Source organism: Erythrolamprus reginae, chromosome 2, assembly GCF_031021105.1.
Source record: "Erythrolamprus reginae isolate rEryReg1 chromosome 2, rEryReg1.hap1, whole genome shotgun sequence".
NCBI classification, from domain to species: Eukaryota; Metazoa; Chordata; class Lepidosauria; order Squamata; family Dipsadidae; genus Erythrolamprus; species Erythrolamprus reginae.
In genome coordinates this window covers 103,437,901-103,459,490 of record NC_091951.1, presented here as the reverse complement: position 1 = coordinate 103,459,490, position 21,590 = coordinate 103,437,901, and the positions used below count along the sequence as shown (strand labels likewise).

Genomic DNA, 21,590 nt, shown 5'->3' with positions numbered 1-21,590 from the left:
AAAAAGTGACCTTGGATGTACAAATATACAAAGAGATTTACAAAGTAAAGCAACAAATGCATAATATTTGGGAAAAGCAATATGACCAATTCAGCTGCACAAGCATAAATTTTGTTTTCAAGTTTTCTTTAATGGTACTGAACTAGGCATAAGAAACAATGTCACCACTGGACCCAAGTCTGGATCTACCAATACAGGTAGTGCTCAGTGTATGACACTATTGGTGTTAAGTCTATTCAGGAATGAGACAGCGTAGGCTGGAAACCATTCAAACGGTTTTATTGTAACACGGTTAAAGGCAACAGCTACTGAAACAAGTTACATACAACAACAATATGGCCGTGCCTGGTAGCTATTTATATCGTTGCTGCCAGGCTGAATCAACCAATCCAGTTTCTGTATTTTCCCGCCCAAGTAATAGGGGCGGATAACCATATCAAACTGTCCTCTAGACACAACAATTGGGACTAGAATTTCCATTGCTAAGCAAAGCAGTTGTTAACTGAGTTGGGCCCGATTTTACAACTTTTTTGCCACGGTTAGGTGAATCACTGCAGTTAGCGTGAACATGAGATAAAACTCGCTTCCTCCGCTGACTTTGCTTGTTGAAAATCAGCTGGGAAGGTTGCAAGTGGTGATCATGTAACTACTGTCAAAAATATATGCCAGTTGCCAAGGGCCCAAATTTTGATCATGTGGCTGGGAGGAGGCTGTAACAATTGTAAATCATTTTGGCAATGCCTTTCTAACTTGCTAAATAAATCTTTGTAAGCTGACACAATTGTCAATACCTTACCACTACAATTGAACCTAAAATTTCCATCATTAAGTAAAATATTTGTTAAGTGAGTTTTGCTCCATTTTATGACCTTTCTTGCCACAGTTGGTAAGTGAATCACTGCAGTTAAATTAATAACATGGTTTTTAAGTGAATCTGATTTCCCGGTTGATTAGGAGATCACAGAAGCTAATCACATGACACCCCCCCCCCCCAAGGCATTGCAATTGTCATAAATATGAGTCAGTTGACAAGCATCTGAGTTTTGATGTCGTGACCATGGATGGGGATGCTGCAATGGTCATAAGTCACTTTTTTCATTGCCATTGTAACTTTGAATGGCTGCCAAATTAACTGTTGTAAGTCAAGAATTTCCTATAATTTATTTGTGGCATTATCATCAATATCTTGTTTTACCTTTGTCAAATAGAATTTAGATAGATGATAGATAAAGAGATAGAGAGATAAATAGATAGAAAGAAAGAAAGAAAGAAAGAAAGAAAGAAAAACTGTCAGACTGGCCTAAAGAACATTTAAAATAAAAATACCCTTCAAAATGTCAATATTGTGATGTGTATCAGCTATACTCATACATAAAGCCCCACACATTTTTTAGTATTCTTGCATGAAATTTTAGCAATTTAAAAGCAATTTTAAATTGCTTTTAAATACTATGGAATACTATGGAAACATATTGCATATTTTCTCTTTTATCCACAATGAAAATGGATGATTCACAAGATGAAGCATGCATATGAATTATAGTCTTTTAAGTGCCAAATAATGATAATTTAATTTTTCTATTCAGAACTTTTATCATTCTGTATAATGACATCCACATTGGAAGTTCCACTAACTATTAAAACTAATACAATACTCTGAGATAAGCATTCGCACAAATTATCCCATGGAAAAGCAAGAGGAAGCAACAAGAAGAACAAAGCAGAAAATTATGCAAGACATTTATTAACAAATAAAAGGGTTCCCACATTCAAAAAGTATTTTCATTTGCACAATATTAGTTATGCATATTTCCTAGAAGTACCTCAGAAATATAGAAAAACAAGTATAACCAGTTGATTCCAGTAAAGGTATAGCTGATCCTTGTCTTTATGACCACAACTGAGCCCAATATTTCTGTTGCTAAGCAAGACAGTTGTTTAGTGAATTTTGCCCAATTCTTTCCAATAGTTGTTAAGTGAATCATTGCAGTTGAGTTAATAACATGGTTGTTAATTATTGACTTTGCCAAAAGGTCATGATCCCAGGATACTGCATCTGTCATAAATGCCAGTTGCACAGCATTCAAATTTTGATCACATGATCACTGGAATGCTACAATAGTTATAAGTATCAGAAATGGTCATAAATCACTTTTTTCAGTGCTGATGTAACTTAGAACGGTCTTAGAAGTGGGTGGTTATAAGTTGAAGGCCAGCCTGTATTACCACCTATTGTTGTGGGGGAAATAGAAGAATGAACATGTGTTGGATTTGTTAACTGCCTTATTTGTAAAAAAAAAAATAGTAATAATAGATGGGATACAAATGAATAAATAAATAAAATAAATATATGTTAAGAATATGCCATGCTTGTATTTTTACCATGTTTTCCCAAAAATAAGACCCTGTCTTATATTTTTTTCAACCCTGAAAAAGCGCTTGGCCTTATTGCCATGTACTCAAAAGCTCGATTGGGCTTATTATCAGGGGATGTCTTATTTGGGGAAAACAGGGTATTTTTATATAGAATTGTCATCTATTTTAATGGTTTCTCAGCAGCTTTGAGTTAGATTTGTCGACATGTTGATTATTTATCAGGGGATCAATTTTGCGTCACTGGATTTAAAATTGTTGTACCAGAGTATCTTTACAGTTGGGAAAAATTGATATGCATTTTCTTCCCTTTCTCTTATTTTTACTGCTTCGGGGTTTTTTACTTCTTTTTCTCTCATCAGTCATACTTCTGGCAACCACATGGACACATCTACATTTTTGGAAGTGGTTTTGTTGTGGCCTGTGGGCTGCAGGCCTCTTCAACAGCCGAATCAGATGAGGAGGAAGCATGGGAGTCAGGATCAGCATCAAAGCAACTTGAGAGCTCCGAGGGGGGGGGAGGGAATGGAGCTGTCAGAGAGACAGACAGACAGAGGAGAAGCCTGGGCCATCTGTCAGCCCTCAGATGGATAGTCAACAACCCCCAGGTCTGGAGGTGGCTGAAAATGAAGAGGAGGAACAATTGGGTCCAGTGCCTAATGCATGAATGCATAGAAGGATGAGGAGAGAAGAGCAGTAGAAATCTGTAGGACGACCCTTGGGATGGAAGAGCCACTACTGCTAGCGAAGCCCTACCCTAACTATGGGGATAAAAGGCAGGAGCAGAGATGAATAAATGCAGCAGACAACTATTCATCTCCCTGCCTTGTTAGCCTGCTGTGAGAGAGAAACTTGTAGTTGGGGCTGCTGGTGCTCCTAATAAAAGAATAATTGCTTTAATTATAAAGGGTTTGTCATTTTTTGGGGAGATGGGTCAGAATAGGTTTGCTCTTCTGCCTAGGAATGAGGGGGAGGGATTGTCCCAAAGATATCCAGCAGGTTTCCCACTCTTAGTCAACTTGTTAACTACTAGTCTCTTTCCACTGATATTCCGGGCCATATTTTGCTAAATTTCAGAAACTAAGCGCAGCAACTGGAGAATGAAAACGAAAGATTAACTGTTTAAAGTCAGTTAGCTCCTTTGGGGAAGCTCTGCAGGCAGGTGCTTTTCTTAGCTTAAGAACAAGAGGAAAAGCGGATCATCCCTTTTGAGATACCTTTCCTGTTCCTCCGCATCATTAGCAAAGGGTTTAGGTTCAATCTTGTCAGGAAAAGTCCTGCTTTGATCCAGACAACTTCTGAACTTTTCCAAGTCAACTCACTTTGGATTCAATTGAATCTGATATATGCTTCTAGGAGAAACAGCAGGAACATTCATTGGAAAGAGACCTGCATGATCAACCTCTTTTTTTCTTTATATCTGCCACATGGACAAGGATGTAAAAAAGGAGGGGATTTAACTGGAAATGTTCAGCAATCATCTTGACTTTTTTAATCCCTCTCCCCCAGAACAAATCCATGAGAGGGGAAAGCAAATGCTTAACATTTAGACAGGTTTTTGGCAAAGATCGATTCCTTCTGTAAAAGAGGAAATTAGTAATATGAAGGCATTCAAATCTCAAAGCGGAATACTCATTTTAACTTTAATTCTAATTTTCTTCCTATATATTGCTTCGAAAGGCTACATCTTTTCTCTCTCATGCACATGTACAGAAAGACATTAAATTACATTGTTTTGGGTTCTTCACTGCAGCTGCTAAGCCAGTGTTTCCCAACCTTTTTTGAGCCGCGGCACATTATTCATGTTTTCAAAATTCTGGGGAATACTGAAGGGGGGGGGGGGCGGGGGGGGCTAAAGAAAAGTTTGGACAAAAAAAATATCTCTTCCTCCATTTCACTCTATTTCTCCCTCCCTCTTTCTCTCTTTTCCTTCCTTCCCTTCTTTCTCTCCATCCCTCTTTCTTTCTTTCTTCCTCTCTTTTTTGCTCTCTTTCTCTCTCCCTCCTTCCCTCCCTCTATGTCTTTCCCTCTCCCTCCTTCCCCCCTTTCTTTCTCTCTCTCTCTTGCTTTCTTTCCCTCTCTTTCTCTTGCTTTCTTTCTCTCATTCTCTCTCCCCTCCTTTTTCTCTCTCTCTCTTTCTCTCTCGTTCACCACGCCAGCAACAGAGAGAAAAAGAAAGAGCGAGAGAGAGCCGGAGAGAGAGTGGAGTGCGCAGCAGCCATCAGCCTCCTCGCCCTTCCAGACGTCCCCAGCGCCCAGCCTCGCGCCGCCTCCCGTTAGCCCGGCCGAAAGCCACACAGTCCCGGACTCCCGGATCGCTCGCTTCTCCGGCCAGCGCGGCGCTTTCCTGGGCAGATGGTTTTGCGGACCGGAGAAGCGAGCGATCCGGGAGTCCGGGACTGTGTGGCTTTGCGCCATGAAGAGAAAACGGCAGCAGGGAAAAGTCGGCCGTTTTCTCTTCATGGCGCAAAGCCACACAGTCCTGGACTCCCGGATTGCTCGCCCCAAGGCAGGACGCGGCGGAGGAGGCGAGTGGGCGGATCGGGCGGGCAATGGGGCAGGGCGGAGAAGCCAGGGGCGCGTTTGGCCGGAGGCACCGTGGGGAGGCAGGGGCAGGGAGGTGCGGCAGTAGGTGCCTCCGGCCAAACGCGCCCCTGGCTTCTCCGCCCTGCCCCATTGCCCGCCCGATCCGCCCACTCTCCTCCGCCGCCTCTCGCCGCGGCACACCTGACGGTGTCTCGCGGCACACTAGTGTGCCGCGGCACACCGGTTGGGAAACGCTGTGCTAAGCAACCAGTCACAGGCAAGAATAAGTATCTGGAGGAATCATCAGAAAAAAAGAATCTTTGCTAGCAATTGTAATTTAGCAACCTACCTTGTCGTTGTCCAAGTTTGCATCTGCTTTCCACTGAGGGATTATAATTTCATGGGGCATCTGAGGACTGACTGTATTCCTCATTGCTGGAGAAATATAAGGAATTGCTCAAAGATCTATTATGAACTTGTAAAAGTCATTACAGGAAGAAAAAAACTCCTTAATTCATAATCCATGAAGATAACAACAAATTTTATCACCCTGGATATTTCTTACTTCCTTTCAGCAGTATCCTAAAAAGACTCATTTAGTGTTTTCCAAATTTTCCATCTTTAATTTAATGGTATCATTATCTTATTTATTGGGATATGCCCCACAACAGAAATTATTTGATTGTATTGCACACTTAAAAATAGTGTTAGAAACTCAAAACAGAGCAGAATAACAGAGTTGGAAGGAACCTTGGAGATCTTCTAGTCCAACCCTTTGCTCAGGCAGGAAACACTATACCATTTCAGGCAAATGGTTGTCCAATCTCTTCTTAAAAACCTCCAGGGTTGGAGCACCCACAACTTCTAGAGGCAAGTCATCCCACTGATTAATTGTTCTTGCTGTCACAAAATTAGTTCTCCTTAGTTCTTGCTTCTCTCCTTGATTCATTTCCATCTATTGCTTCTTGCTTTGCCTTCAGGTGCTTTGGAGAATAGGTTGAGCCCTTTTCTTTAGGGCAGCCTCTTAGATATTGGAACACTGCTGTCCATGGTGGCTGGTCCCAAAGGTGCTTTTTTCAAAAGGCAAGTGAACATTCTCGTTTTTTTTTCTTTGAAAACATTTTGCTTCTCATCCAGGAACCTTCTTCAGTTCTTGAAAGCTTATTGGATGAGGAGTGAAATGTTTTCAAAGAAAAAGCAAGAAAGATGCCTTTTGTAAAAGCATCTAGAACATAAGAACATAAAAAGAGCCAAAATTAGGCCAAAGCCCATCGAGTCCAGCATTCTGTGTCACACAGCGGCCCACCAATTGTACATGGGGATCTTGAGCAGAAAGAGAAGGCAAGACCCTCCCTTTCCCTTGACCCCCAACAAATGGTACTCAAGGGAATCCTGCCAGCCTCAACCAACATCTTTGCAACCATGACCTGGGTGATTGACTATCTCCATAAATATTCATGGTGGCCTGATTTAGGAACAGAACTAAGTTTTTCTGACTTTTTTTCTGCTGATTCTTCTGGACTAATAACACTAAATCTTTCTGATACTGAGGTTAAACTGGCAAAGATCTCTGACCTATTTCTAGATTAATCCCCCGCCACTTGTGTTAGATAGCTGTGTCACTGTGTTCCTGTTTTATTTTCTTTATTTTCTTATTCTTTTAAAATATAAGGCTTTTTGTGGTTTTAGTGGTTTTATTTAGGTTGGTTTTCTTTCTACCCTTGGAGGCATTTGAATTATATTTTGGGATGATCCCACCATTCTGTTGACCAAGATTCAATGGTTCATAGGTTGAATGGATGCTGGTAGTATTTAGGAATATGCCATTCCTTCTAATCTCTGCTCATTTGTTAGGCTTCGGGTTTAAAGGGCTCTCTCAAAATCCACAAATGAATCTACATTTTCTCCTCTTGGAATAGTAAGTTTCCTCTTTTATCTCTTCTCATTCTTTATTCCTCTTTCCCAACATGCCCCTTTAGCATACAGCGAAGAATCATAGGGCTGGAGAGCATCTCAGAGATCATCTAGTCCAACTTTGGACCTTACAAAAAAGTAAGATTCTGCATTTATACAAGAAAAACAAAATGCACAGGTACAGTATAGATGGTACCTTGCTCAGTAGTATGACTGTGAGAGGAAGCTTGGAGTCCTAGTGGACAACCATTTAAATATAAGCCAGCGGTGTGTTGCAGCTGCCGAAAAAGCCAACACACTTCTAGGCTACATAAACAGAGGGGCATAATCAAGATCACGTGAAGTGTTAATACCACTTTATAAGGCCTTGGTAAGGCCACACTTGGAATGCTGCATTCAGTTTTGGTTGCCACGATGTAACAAAGATGTGGAGACTCTATAAAGAGTGCAGAGAAGAGCAACAAAGATGATTAGGAGACTGGAATGGAAAACAGTTGCAGGAACTGTGTATGTCTAGTTTAATGAAAAGAAGGACTAGGGGAGACATGATAGCAGTGTTCCAATATCTCAGGGGTTGCCACAAAGAAGAATGAGTCAACTATTTTCCAAAGCACCTGCAGGCAAGACAAAAAGCAATGGGTAGAAACTAATTGAGAGAAGTGGAACAAGTTGCCGCCAGAGGTTGTGAATGCTCCAACACTGGAAATTTTTAGGAAGAGATTGGATAACCATTAGTCTGAAGTGGTGTAGGGTTTCCTGACTAAGTAGGGGTTGGATTAGAAGACCTCCAAGTTCCTTCAAACTCTGTTCCGTTCCATTCCATTCCTTGCTCAAGACGGCAGACCTGATACCATCCCAATTGAATGGTTGTCTAGTCCAGTGTTTTTCAACCAGTGTGCCGCGAGACATGGTCAGGTGTGTCGCGAAGCTCAGAGAGAAAGAAAGCAAGAGAGAGAGAAAGAAAGAGAAAGAAAACAAGAGAGAGAGAGAAAGAAAGCAAGAGAGAAAGAAAGCAAGAGAGAGAGAACAAGAGAAAGAAAGAGAGAGTGAAAGAGAGAGCAAGAGAGAGAAAGAAAGCAAGAGAGAGAGAGAAAGAGAGGGAGGGAGGGAAGGAGAGAGGGAAGGAGAGAGAGAGAAAGACATAAAGGGAAGTAGGGAGGGAGAGAGAAAGAGCAAAAAAGAGAGGAAGGAGGGAAGAGAAAGAAAGAGGGATGGAGAGAGAAAGAGGAAGGAAGGGAGAGAGAAAGAAATAGAGCGAAGGGGAGGAAGAGAGAGAGAGAGATATATTTTTTTGTCTAAACTTTTTTAGCCGCCCCCCCCCCCTCAATGTGCCCCAGGGTTTCGTAAATGTAAAAAATGTGCTGCGGCTCAAAAAAGTTTGAAAATCACTGGTCTAGTCTATTCTTGGAAATCCCCAGTGATGAAGCACCCACAACTTTGGGAGGCAAACTAGTCCATTGATTAATTGTTCTCACTGCCAGAAAAGTTGTCCTTACTGGATCTCTCTTTAACTAGCTTCTACCCATTACTTCCTGCCCTGCCCTTAGGTGCTTCAGAGAAAAAAGTCAATCTCGTCTTCTCTGCAACAGTCCCTCAGGGACCTCAATTGAAAGATAGCTATATAGTTCAATAAGACCTTTAGTCATCATTGGTGATGGTCTGAGGTTCTATAGGGACCATGTTTTCTACTGTCCTGATTGGTGAATTCCTGCTGCTTTATCCATCCCATCCATGGCTGGAAAGCTTTCAGGATATTTGGTTTAGATCATTTGTAGGATCCCTTCTTTCCTCCACCCTCATCCCCCTAGAATTGATTCCCTTACAATTACTTTCTTATCTGATGGGCCCCATCATGGACATGTTGGAAAAGAAACACCTTTGTATGTATAGTTCTTCCTACCATTTAGGCTAATGGAGGAATTGGAATAATTCTTCTCCATTTGATTTGGTTGAAAAATATTTCTCAAGGGAGAGGGACTATGTTTTAAAAATGATCACTGGAGAGCAATGACCAGAGTGAAGTAACCTGAAAGCTGCTCTTTCCTCTTTCCAAATCAAGGAGGAAAGCAACCTACCTACTATACTGCTAAAAAATAAATAAAGGGAACACTCAAAGAACACATCCTAGGTCTGAATGAATGAAATATTCTCATTGAATACTTTGTTCTGTACAAAGTTGAATGTGCACAACAGCATGTGAAATTGATTGTCAATCACTGTTGCTTCCTAAGTGGACAGTTTGATTTCACAGAAGTTTGATTTACTTTGAGTTATATTGTGTTGTTTAAGTGTTCCCTTTATTTTTTTGAGCAATGTATATGGATTATTCCAACGGTCCCCAAACTGGGCAACTTTAAGAGTTGTGGACTTCAATTCCCAGAATAAAAAAGCTATGCTGGCTGGAGAATTCTGGGTGCTGATGTCCACAACTCTTAAATTTGCCAAGTTTGGGGAGCCCTGAATTATTCACTTTTTTCAAAGAACATCATAAGTATCATTGCATTTAAGACCCTGAGTGGATTCCTTAAAGAGTACTCATACCTTTCCAGTTAACTTAAAATTAAAAACTTCTATACTTAGTCCAACTAGAGGCTGCGACTCTTAATTATAGGTACTGTAAGTTATCCCACAGGGTTCTGCTGACACCAGGTTGTGGGTGTTTGTTTTGGGAAAAAAAATTCAGCAATTCCATTTCTCTTGGGCATACCTGTTGAACATCTTTTGGCAAAACAAATGCAGAGGTTCTGAATTAAACCTTCTTGGGAGAACAATTACAAAGTAATAAAAGCAAACGGGGAGACGTGGAATAACAATTCTGCTCTCCAGTTCAATCTGTTTTAGATCTGTTATTTATTTATTTATTTTATTTATTTGTTTGTTTGTTTGTTTGTTTTGTCAAGTACATATTGGTGGTATACAAATATTTAACAATATTTATATACATGATACTAGTAAAAGAGAAACATTAGGACAGGGGACAGAAGGCACTCTGGTGCACTTATGCATGCCCCTTTATTTATACACAAATTCTTATGCAGTTATGAAAACTAACCACACACCTCATTTTTCTTCTTCCCAGAAATGCTTACACATCATATTGATTCCATTATTTCCAACCGAGGGCATTTATTTCCAATTTAACCCCCTTTTTAAAATAATGGCACCAATTTAAAGAAAACATAGAAACATAGAAGTCTGGCGGCAGAAAAAGACCTCATGGTCCATCTAGTCTGCCTTTATACTATTTTCTGTATTTTATCTTAGGATGGATATATGTTTATCCCAGGCATGTTTAAATTCAGTTACTGTGGATTTATCTACCACGTCTGCTGGAAGTTTGTTCCAAGGATCTACTACTCTTTCAGTAAAATAATATTTTCTCATGTTGCTTTTGATCTAAAGATTATTTTCCAATGCTGAGGATCTTTACACTCATTGTTTTAAGTTGCTCCAGTCTAGTTGAACAGATTGGATGCCACTCAATGAGCAGCTCTAATGATACAATGAGCTTTGCAGAGAGATGCAAATATTTACCTGTCCATCCTGAAGCCTCGGCTGCAAACTCTCTTAGGCAAAGCAAGGTGATGCCAATGCAATAAGCCAAGCTCCCTTCTGCCAACATGGGCATCGTTTCCCCAATGGTCTGGGAAGCAGCTCGTCCGAGAGATGGAAGAATAACAGCTCCGCCACTCTATTACTCCGCGTTTGCAAGGACATTGGGCAAGAGAAGCCCCTTTGAATCCGTGCGCCTACTCAAGGCCATTCTTTAAAGCCCGCCCACGGAAACCATCCTTCCGCCCATTGGTCAGAGATCCTCCCGGCATCAATGATACGAAGCCATCACAAAAGATGCCAGCGAGAAATCCGAGCCTTCTTCCCCCGCTTCTTCTTGCCTCCCGTTTTGAAATTGATCAGAACCTGCAGCGAGTATGAGCCGCTACTCCAAGTCTCCAAAGCCTCCAAGCGCGATGGATTTATCTCTGCAGTCTTTTTGCCTCCGTCAAGGTTTGCTATTAAGGAGCCCCTTCGGATTCTAACATCCGTGACGGTGGCTCTTTCCCTCCGTCCCCGCCGCCTGTCCTCATCTTAAGGTTTAACGTGCAAAAGCGCGCCGACAGCAGCCGAGCAATTCCAACCTGGGAAATAAAGCACCGCGCGCGCCTCCCACCGAGCTCCCGAAGGGGACCGCACTGGAGTCTTACATGCGCACTAACTGGAATGGCCCCTTTCGGTGCGCCCTCTGGTGGCGACTTTAGATCTAGCTGGTGCTGGAGGTGGAATGATGACCCCACAATAACATTTTCTCTCTGTGTTCCTTTTCAAGGATGTCAACGCTGTGAGGAACTTCAAATTTTGGCATGAAAAGCACCACCGTCCAAATCAGTCTTTTGTTAACTTCAGCAAAATTTAAGAGGTGTGAACTTCAAGTCCCAAGTGCTAAGGTTAAATGAGTAGGTTTTAAAAATGGTCTAAGCCAGGGGTAGGCAAAGTTGGTTCTTCTATGAGTTGTAGACTTCAACTCCCAGAATTCCTGAGCCAATCATGCTAGCTCAGGAATTTTGGGAGTTGAAGTCCACAAGTCATAGAAGAGCCAACTTTGCCTGCCCCTGGTCTAAACTAGGGGTCCACAACCTCCGGACCATGGACTGGCACTAATCCGCATCATGCCAGCAACCAGTCCACACAAAGGCAAAGCCCCATTTGCAGGATGCAGGCAGGATGTGATATCACTCCTTCTCTGGTCTGCAGAGAAAGCTCTATCCATGGAACCAGTCTCTGCTGTCCAAAAGGTTGGGGGCCACTGATTGAAACCAGAAATTTCAAGATAATAGTTTGTTTCCTCCTATAGTTATGCATTTGATTTCTTTTTTACATGTGACCAAATTCCCATTATCTAAAGGACCTACTTAAAAGTCAAGACTACCCTGTTTTCCCCAAAATAACACAGTCTTATATTAATTTTTGCTCCCAAATATGGGCTAGGTATTATTTTCAGGGGATGACTTATTTATTTCAATGAAGAAAAAATGCATCTTAGAGAAAACAATGTTGCTGATGTGTGTTTTATACTGTATGCATCTTTCTGATACGTTCCAAGAATTGACATGTCAATTCATGAATTGACATGTCAATTCTTGATTCAAAAGATGTAGCAGACCCCCCTACCGTATTTAAAACTATGGTATACGGTAGGGTGCATTCCTGCTGCAGCAAAAACACAAACACGCAGCCGCATGTTGGATGTGTTTTAAATCTGATTGATGCAGCGTTTTGGGATGCAATTTATGGACAGCAGTGTTATATATGTTCTGTTTGGGAATGCTGCAAAACGAAACATCTCCTACATCTTACTTTCTGGGGATGCTTTATATTAGGCAATTCTACAAAACCTCTCCTATGTCTTACTTTCAGGGGTGACTTATTTTCAGGGAAACAGGGTAGGGGCAGCAGCGTATATTGTGGCATCCAAAATTGGCAAGAAGGCAGACAGGATGACTTTAGCATATGTAAAAAAAGGCCAGCCTTTACAGCACAATGCTCCCTTCCCCATCTTATCACTGTTAATCCCCTCTCCCCCTCAGCAGACACTGTTGCCTTGAGAAAGGCCTGCCTAGTCCAGGGCTGTTCAGAAAGTTGTTACAAACTGGGAAAGGCAGGTGCTGGCAATTGTGGTTGCTGGTTTACATATGAAACCTGCCAACCACTGCAGTTAGATCCAGTAAACCCAGAGAATAAGAAATGATGCATAGCAGGCGGGGGTTCCTACCTTTTGCCGCTACCGGAATGCTCCTGGGGATGGGCGTGGGCGTGTGAACATTCAGTGGAAGGGCACACGTGTCCTCACATGAGATTCGGCTCCTGTGCATGTGCCGGAGGGCAAATCTTGTGTGAGGATTGCACCAATTTTGTCAAATATTGTGCGGAAGCAAAAAAAAAACCTGCCGAGAATGGGTGAAATCTCCCACACAAGAGCATCCTCAGGCAAGATTTTGCTTCCAGTGCATTTGCAGAAACCCAATCTCATGTGGATGCACATGTGCATGTACCAGGGCATGAAGATGCACATCTCCATTTTTGCTGACCGGAATCCAATCCCGATTCCGGGTTGCACCCACTACTGCTGCATACCCACCTCAGGTATGTGTACGTCAGCGAACCAAATAGCATCTGAGAAATAAATCGATTTCCATGCCTGTGCTTCACGCAGAGCTCGATTTATTAACAAAGCCATATCTGGATTCGACTTGATTCATTCCAACTTTGAGTCCCTTAGATTACATCCGGGTCAAAACCCCATATCATATCCCCACATCCACAAGTGCAGTCATGAGGACCAATCCTATGCAGGATTCCTAATTCCTTCCTGTGTTCGTTACTATGGCATCTGCATAAAGGAATGTGTGGTGTCATATGTGTGTGTGTGTGTGTGTGTGTGTTTTATGTCGGATCACCCTGGTATATTGAAGGAACGTCACAGCTCCTTTTTGCCTCTAGGCCCAACCCAGGACCATTTCAAGGCAGTTAATTTATTCATAGCCGACAACTATATTCTGTATGCATCAAATGTTTGTAGCTGAAATTTTAAAATTAAGGGAGACTAGGATGGTACCATTTCGGCCTTGTTCTGGCCTCATCAGCTAGCCACACCCTTCCTTACTGGGATTCTATCTGGCAGCCTCTGCCTTGTAAGGCAGAGAGTTAGCAGTTGAGCCACCAGACCTTGATCCCTCCAGCTCTGTACCAGGGATCCGACATAAAAAAAAACATATAGCCCCTCCCTGGTATGTTCGCCTTAGAACAAGGACAGAAACACCAGCCTGAAGACGACGAGTGGGACCTCGTCGAAACGTCGCCAGAAATTTCCAAATCCTACACGGGAAGAAACCCGAATACACCAAGACCGTCATACCTGTACCCGTGAAAATCTACCAAACTGTGTCAGGCCAACCTTTGACTTCACATAATGACTTTGGGACTGACAGTATGCGGTGAACAATCTTCTTAACTAGGCAAATTGCAGCTATAGTTTGCTATATTTTCCATTACTTCATCTTCAGGGTTGAGCAGACAATTTTCTTTCATATTTAATGATGGCTCCAAACATCAAGCAAGCCATCTGAAAAGGAAGACAATGTCTCATATACTGTACGTACAGTAATTTTTCTACTTTGTTGTTTAGCCGGAGAAAAAGAGCACTATATAGTTGGCTGGTGCGGTTCTATGGAATTGGTTGGTGTGGTTCTGTGATAGAGACAGATCCTTCACTTGGAGTATTGCCCCACCTAAAAACCATCATTTATCCACTGTTAGACCCCTTGAAATTTGTCTATCAAGCAAATAGATTAGCAGATGATGCTGTTGATATGGCACTGCACTACATCTTACAACATCTTGAATCTCCAAGAACCTATGCAAGAATCCTTTTTGTAGACTTCAGCTCAGCATTCAATACCATATTTCCAGATATTATTTTCACTAAACTGACTCAGCTAGCTGTGTCTGACCACACTTGTAAGTACATCATGAGCTTAGGAAGCAGCAGGTGAAGCTGTGTGCTCTCTCCACTACTTTTTTCTACCTATACTAATGGTTGCATCTCAAAGGATCCTTCTGTTAAAATATTGACATTTGCAGATGATACAACAGCCATTGGTCTCATTTGAGATAATGAATTTGCACATAGACGGGAAATGGATCAACTGGCATGGTGCAACTGAAACTATCATGAACTGAACACACTCAAAACTAGAAATGATAGATTTTTAGAAGCCCTCCTATTTCATCACCTCTTACAATACTAGAAAACACAGTATCAACAGTAGAGACCTTCAGGTTTCTAGGTACTATATCTCAGGACTTAAAATGGATACCTAATATAAAAATGTCATAAAGAAACACAACAAAGAATGTTCTTTCCTAACCAATCCAGAAAACTCGGAAAGCTGCTGATACAGCTGCAAAGGAATTATTGACTCTGTCATGTGCACCTCTATAACTGTCTGGTTTGGCACAGCAACCAAACAAGATAGATAGAGACTTCAATGGACTGCAGAAAAAAACCCACTTGCCTTCCATTGAGGATCAGTATACCATGCAAGCTAGAACGAGGGCTGTGAAGATACCAACCAACCAACACATCCTAGCTGTAAATTGTTTCAACCTGCCTCAAGATGTTATGGGGCATTGCATGCCAAAACAACCAGATACAAGAACACCCCCTCCATCCCCAACCGTACCATCACTTTGCTAAACAACTACCATACTATTCGGAGTATAAGGTGTATCTTTTTCCTCCCTAAAAGAGGGTGGGAATATTGGGGCGCCCTATACATAAATACAGCCATTATTTGCCTCCCCAAAACCCATTCCCATGTCCCATTTTTGAAAAAAATGGGCCTGTTTTTCACATAACTAGGGTGGGCAGAGGGTTTGGGAAGCTTGCAGAGAGCTCCTAGGGCCTGGGGGGGAAGTAAAAGCAGCCATTTTTGTGAAAAAAATGGATGACAAATGGGCTGGTTTTTACAAAAATGGGGGTGCTTTTGATTTCCCCAAGCCCCCAGGAGCTCTCTGCAGGATTCCCAGACCCTCTGCCCACCCCATTTTTTAAATAACTGGCCCATTTTTGCTAAAAATTAGGCATGCAGGAAGGACAAAAACTTTTTTCTTACTTACCTCTTTGAAATCTTGATGCATCTTATACACTGGTGTGTGTTATAGTCTGAAAAATACAGTAATTCCCACAACACTGTCTTAAGCCCTGAAATGTCAAACTACTTAGTTAGGATGTGTTACTATTACCCTTCTCATCTTTCCTATAACCTATCTCCTTTGCTTCTTATGACTATAACTTTGTTGTCTGTATCTTATAATTCATGTGAATTGTTTTTATTTAGTATCTGTTAAGTCTGTAAAAAGAAATTCTGTAAAAATACTGTCTCTGTCAATTTAAAATGTGAATAAATCAAGGTCGCGTCTGATTGGTTAAGACGCGCGGCCGTTTCTTTTAGGCGCGAGCCTTTAAAGTATAAATAGGGCTGTTTTTGACACTGACAGCCAGACGCGTTCCTTGCTGAAGTCACTTGCAAGAGAGCTGAATAAACGGAACCGTCTTTGAGAATTCCTGTGTGGTCTGCTTCATTTCACTGGCGACGAGAGAACGACGAATCCACGTGTCAAGCATGAATAACCTCCAGATCGGCCGGGCTCCCGACTACTTCGACCCCGAAAAGTCATCATGGGACGCCTACATGGCAAAATTCGAGATTTTCCTCGAAGCTGCAGGAATGGGAGAAGCCGAAGCCGACAGGAAGCGGGCGATTTTTCTCAATTATTGCGGTACAGAAATCTTCGACCTCGTCCAAACGCTGACCGACCCGCTCCCGGCTAAAGCTGTTCCGTGGGACGACCTTCAAGAAAGACTCGCCAATCACTTTAAGCCAACAAAACCTGCCGTGGTCTACAGACACCAATTTTCAAGAATGACACAACGTGAGTCGGAATCCATAAACCAATTCGCCACGCGACTTTGTACGGTGCTGTCAAAGTGCAAATTTGACAGCCCGGAAGCTCGCCTCACCGACGCTCTTATTTTTGGAATGAAAAACGCCGCAGTCCGCAATAAAATCCTAACTGAAGACGAGCCAACGCTTCAATCTGTTATTAAGCTGGCTCAAACTGCCGAAGTAGCTGACGCAGCCGCAAAAGAACTCAAAGAACACGAGAAAAAAGAAACCGTTTCTAAAATCTCCGTTGCTGTCTCCCACGCCGAGGCACCAGATGACCTCAGCCCAGCTGCTCCGGACGACGACACCTGTCTCCTGCTGCCATCTGACCAACCCAGACAGCCCAGATACCAACGACCATCCAACCCTTGCCCCGGATGCCGAGGGAACCACTCACGACAACGCTGCCCGTTCTGAGACGCCATTTGCCGCCGTTGCAACCGGCGCGGGCACATCGCCGAGGCATGCAGAGCGCCCCTTCCCGAGGAGTCCTTCTCTGCACCCCGCCAACAAAGATTTAACAACCAGGCACAACAACCGCGAGACAACAAATTTTCCAGAGGCTTCAACCGAAGAAACTACTCCACCGCTAACCGTGACTACTCACGAGGTAACGCACAAACTTACGTAAATTGCGCAAATACAAAAAAAGGGAGCAAAATTGACATTTCGTTACTTTTAAATGGCAAACCTTGTAATTTCGAATTGGACACAGGGTCAAAGTATTCTATTATGCCTTGGGACAAATTTAAAATGTATATGCCTAATTTTCTGAAAACTGATTTTCTGCAGACAACTCTGGTCATAAGGGATTTTCAGGGAAATGTTATACCTGTATTAGGGAAAGTGGATGTGCCTGTCCAATTTAAGCAATGTAAATGTTCTCTTCCATTGGTTGTGGTTGAGGGAGCTAAACACTCCCTCCTTGGGTTAACGTGGATGTCTCCTCTGGGCATTGAAATATTGGGAATTTGTAAAATTAATGCTGATAATGATATTCCTGATTTTGTGCATGAGTTCCCTGAGGTTTTCAGCCCTACATTGGGCACGTATAATGGGGCCCCTATTTCTTTTTCTCTAGACCCCAAGGTTCCCCCTGTTAGACTCAAGCCTCGCAGGGTTCCTTTACCGCTCCTCCCTAAATTGGACATCCAACTGGATAAACTAATAGCTCAGGGCATCTTAGTCCCGGTGGAGCAAGGGCCATGGGAAACCCCTATAGTAACACCGCTTAAACCTGATGGTTCGTTAAGGGTCTGTGCAGACTACAAAGCAACCATTAACAAAGCCCTCCAACACCACCCTTATCCAATTCCAGTAGTCCAACAGCTCCTGCATTCATTAGGGGAGGGAAGGGTCTTCTCTAAAATCGACCTTGCGCAAGCATACCAACAGCTTCCGGTCGATGAGGCCACATCTCTGGCACAGACCATAGTAACTCACAGGGGTGCTTTCAGATGCACCCGCTTACAATTTGGGGTTAGCATAGCCCCAGGCATTTTCCAAAGCCTCATGGAGCGCTTACTAGCAGGCATCAAAGGAACCACCCCATATTTTGATGATATCCTTATCTCAGGGGAAAACCAATCACAATTAAATGAAAGAATTAGGGAAGTATTGTCCAGGCTACAATCTAGGGGTTTAAGAGTAAAAGCAGACAAATGTGTATGGGGAGCCAACAGCATCGAATTCCTGGGTTACAGAATAGACGGTGAGGGAATCCACCCCACAACAGAAAAATTAAAAGCCATAACAGAAGCACCCGAGCCAAATAATAAGACAGAACTCCAAGCATTTCTGGGCCTTCTTAATTTTTATTCTGTTTTTCTAAAACAGAAGGCAACGGCAGCAGAACCTCTACACCGACTGCTGCAGAAGGAAATTCCCTGGACCTGGGGCACACCTGAGCGCGAAGCTTTTCGCAAAATAAAACAATTGTTAACATCTAAAAGCGTAGTGGTTCAATACAGCTCAATATTGCCCATAAGGCTTACATGTGACGCTTCGGCTTATGGGGTAGGCGGAGTATTGGCCCATATAATGCCTAACAAAACAGAGGCCCCAATCGCTTTTTTTTCCAGGACATTGTCCATGGCCGAAAGAAATTATAGCCAACTGGACAAAGAGGCATTGGCCCTAGTATCTAGCATGAAGAAATTTCACAACTACCTGTGTGGGAGGAAATTTGAACTAGTCACAGATCACAAACCCCTTTTAGGTCTTCTAGCTTCTAACAAGCCAACTCCTCCTTTCATGTCCCCCAGATTAATTAGGTGGGCACTATTTTTATCAGGTTATCAATACGAATTAACCCACAAAGGTGGAAAAGCAATAAACCATGCAGATGGTTTAAGCAGATGCCCCATGGCAGACTTAGTTAAAGACCCAACCCCATCAGAGGACATATTACTTCTAGACTTCGAGGAAAACCCTTTGACCACAGCCAAAGAGGTAGCTGAATACACCAGGAAGGACCCAACATTACTACAAGTAATCAATTGTATTCAAAGGGGTTGGTTGGGAGGCCCTGAGGAAGCAGGACTAACAGATTTTAAATAAAAAAGGTTGGAATTGTCCTACATGAAGGGTTGTGTGTTATGGGGTGACAGGGTGGTCATTCCCAACAGTCTAAAACAGAAAGTGTTATGTATGCTGCATGAGGGCCACCCAGGCATTGTCAGAATGAAGGGTTTGGCCAGGGGACACTTGTGGTGGCCAGGCCTAGACACTGACATCGAGCAGTGGGTAGCAAACTGTGACCCATGCCAGGAGTCACGTCCAAATCCCCCTAAGACAACACCGGTTGAATGGGAGAAACCCACTGGGCCATGGTCACGCATACACATCGATTTTGCGGGCCCTATTGGATCTCAGAATTTTTTGATTGTAGTGGATGCTTTCTCTAGATGGGTAGAAATAATAGCCATGCAAAACATCACTACTTGCGCCACTATAAAGGCTCTGTACCATTTGTTTGCCACCCATGGGTGTCCAGACATCCTGGTTTCTGATAACGGGCCACAATTGACTGCCAGACAATTTGAATGCTTTTTAAGTAATTTGGGGGTCAGACACGCCCTCACATCTCCTTATTCCCCATGGGTTAATGGTCTGGCAGAACGTTATGTTCGGGTAGCCAAGGAAGCATTGCGCAGGGCAGACCCAGGAGAAATACAACACAATTTAGATAAATTCTTATTAATGCAGCACATAACCCCAAATTCCATCACGAACAAAAGTCCTGCAGAAATCTTATTGGGTCGAAAAATAAGGTCCCCTCTGGACAGGTTGCACCCCCGTTATTGTACAAATAATTATAATGATATAATCTGTGTAAATCCTGAAAGAAGTTTGTTCCTAGGGCAAAATGTATTTGCAAAAAATTTTGATGGGGGTTTACATTATGATTTACTGTATGTTGATTGCTTATTTAGTATAGCCTAAGACTATCACTGAATGCTGTATCTTGTGATTTATGATAATTGTATTTTATGATTATGATCATGATTTATCATTTGTTGCTTGTAAGTACACTGAAAGATTATGCCCCAGAGACAAATTCCTTGTGTATCCAATCAATTTGGCCAATAAAGAATTCTATTCTATTCTTAGCTTGGAGTCTACCAAGTATGTTAGTTTAAAATCTGCAGCCTACCGAACAAGCATAACCCAAATATTGAAGAAAGATTAGTCTATGCAGTAGTAGCTGTTTTAGGATAGATAAAATCTTTGATTTGAGTTCAGGTTTTGTTGACTTATGCATATTTTTGTCTTTTTGGTGGCTGGGGTTAACAATAGCATACTTCAACATTTTTGTTTTTCCAATGTAGCTTGATGGTTACCCATCCAATTTAACCAGAACTAATGCTAGGTAGCATTTCAAAATCAGTTTGGTCAGCTAAATATAAGATTATCAAGGCAAATGGGCTGGAAGTACAGAAAATCTATGAGTATAAACTTGTTTCACTATGAGGGAGCAGTTGGGCTAATAGAAAGCAATCAATAATCACCCTCTAATCGATAGAAGCAGACTATATACCTGCACATAAAATCAACCTGGATGCATAAATTAGTCCCACATTAGTCTCCCAAAAATTGCATTCTAATTTCAAAATCAGAGAAAATTACTGTACATATAAACACATTGGTGCCAATTACTATTCTAGATGCAATGCACAGATGAGTGGGACTGAGGTGAATACTACCCCACAGGAAAGATTTAATTTAATGAGCCAGGGTGGTGCAGCAGATAGAGTGCTGTGCTGCAGGCCAGTGAAGCTGACTGTAGATCTGTAGGTCAGCAGTTCAAATCTCATCACCGGCTCAAGGTTGACTCAGCCTTCCATCCTTCCGAGGTGGGTAAAATGAGGACCCAGATTGTGAGGAGCAATATGCAGGCTCTGTTAAAACGTGCTATTGCTAACATGTTGTAAGCCACCCTGAGTCTAAGGAGAAGGAGCAGCATAAAAATCAATCAATCAATCAATCAATCAAATAAACAAACAAACAAACAAACATGCATATTCTGTATATTCTGATAAAAAGCTACATTAAAAAAAAGAAAATTATAAATTCATATCTAGATTTTTCTTTGCCCCAAAATAGCACTATATTGGGCAAGCAGTTATAAAAATATACAGTATGCTACAGCTGATGATAATTTTTGTATAATGGGATTTTTATCACTGGAAACGTTTCATCTGAGGTTTGTCTTTTTCTTTTTTGTTATCAATTATTTTTTCCCATATTTTTTTTATTGTCTGGAAAATATATTTTTAAAAGAAATGAAATGTGACTCATTTGAGCCAGAATAGTATGGTTAACTCTTGTATAGTGATGCTGAGTTGCAGGATAATCTTTTATGTATGCTGCTTTGTTGGTAATTATAATCTAACAAATCTAGAGGCCTGTAGGTTGGGAAGGATTGGCTTACATGGATTCTTCTACTTTTCTTAGAAAGTTCAGGATCTGGCCAGGCCTCTGCTTACCTGTCCCTTTAGTGCTGCTCAATTTATTTTGTGGTATTTACATATTGTAAAGGAAACAAAAAAGAACAATTGTGCACACTGTGTTAGATGGGATTTTACAGACTCCCCCCCCCCCCCTGGACTGTAGCACATTTGTTCACAAGAATTCTTGGAGGCCAACATTCCCCAAGAAATATATTTGAAGTAGATATTTAGAATAAATCAGGTATTCTAAATGACATCAGTGTTATATATTAGTGATGATGCAAAAGTACTATGATTGTTAGCAAAAATTACCAGTCAAGTA

At 41.9% G+C, this 21,590-nt stretch overlaps 1 protein-coding gene across 1 annotated transcript in view; it reads right to left on the bottom strand.

The window, feature by feature from the left end:
• The window catches only part of ADAM19 (ADAM metallopeptidase domain 19), an 84,576-nt gene extending 74,054 nt beyond the window's left edge, over window positions 1–10,522 (bottom strand). The window contains exons 1-2 of the mRNA XM_070739005.1: window positions 10,348–10,522; window positions 5,249–5,334 (exon numbers count right to left, since the gene is read on the bottom strand). Of these exons, the coding sequence (XP_070595106.1) occupies window positions 5,249–5,334; window positions 10,348–10,441 (180 nt within the window). The 5' untranslated portion in view covers window positions 10,442–10,522. The remainder of the gene's footprint in view (window positions 1–5,248; window positions 5,335–10,347) is intronic.
• Window positions 10,523–21,590: the final 11,068 nt, after the last annotated feature.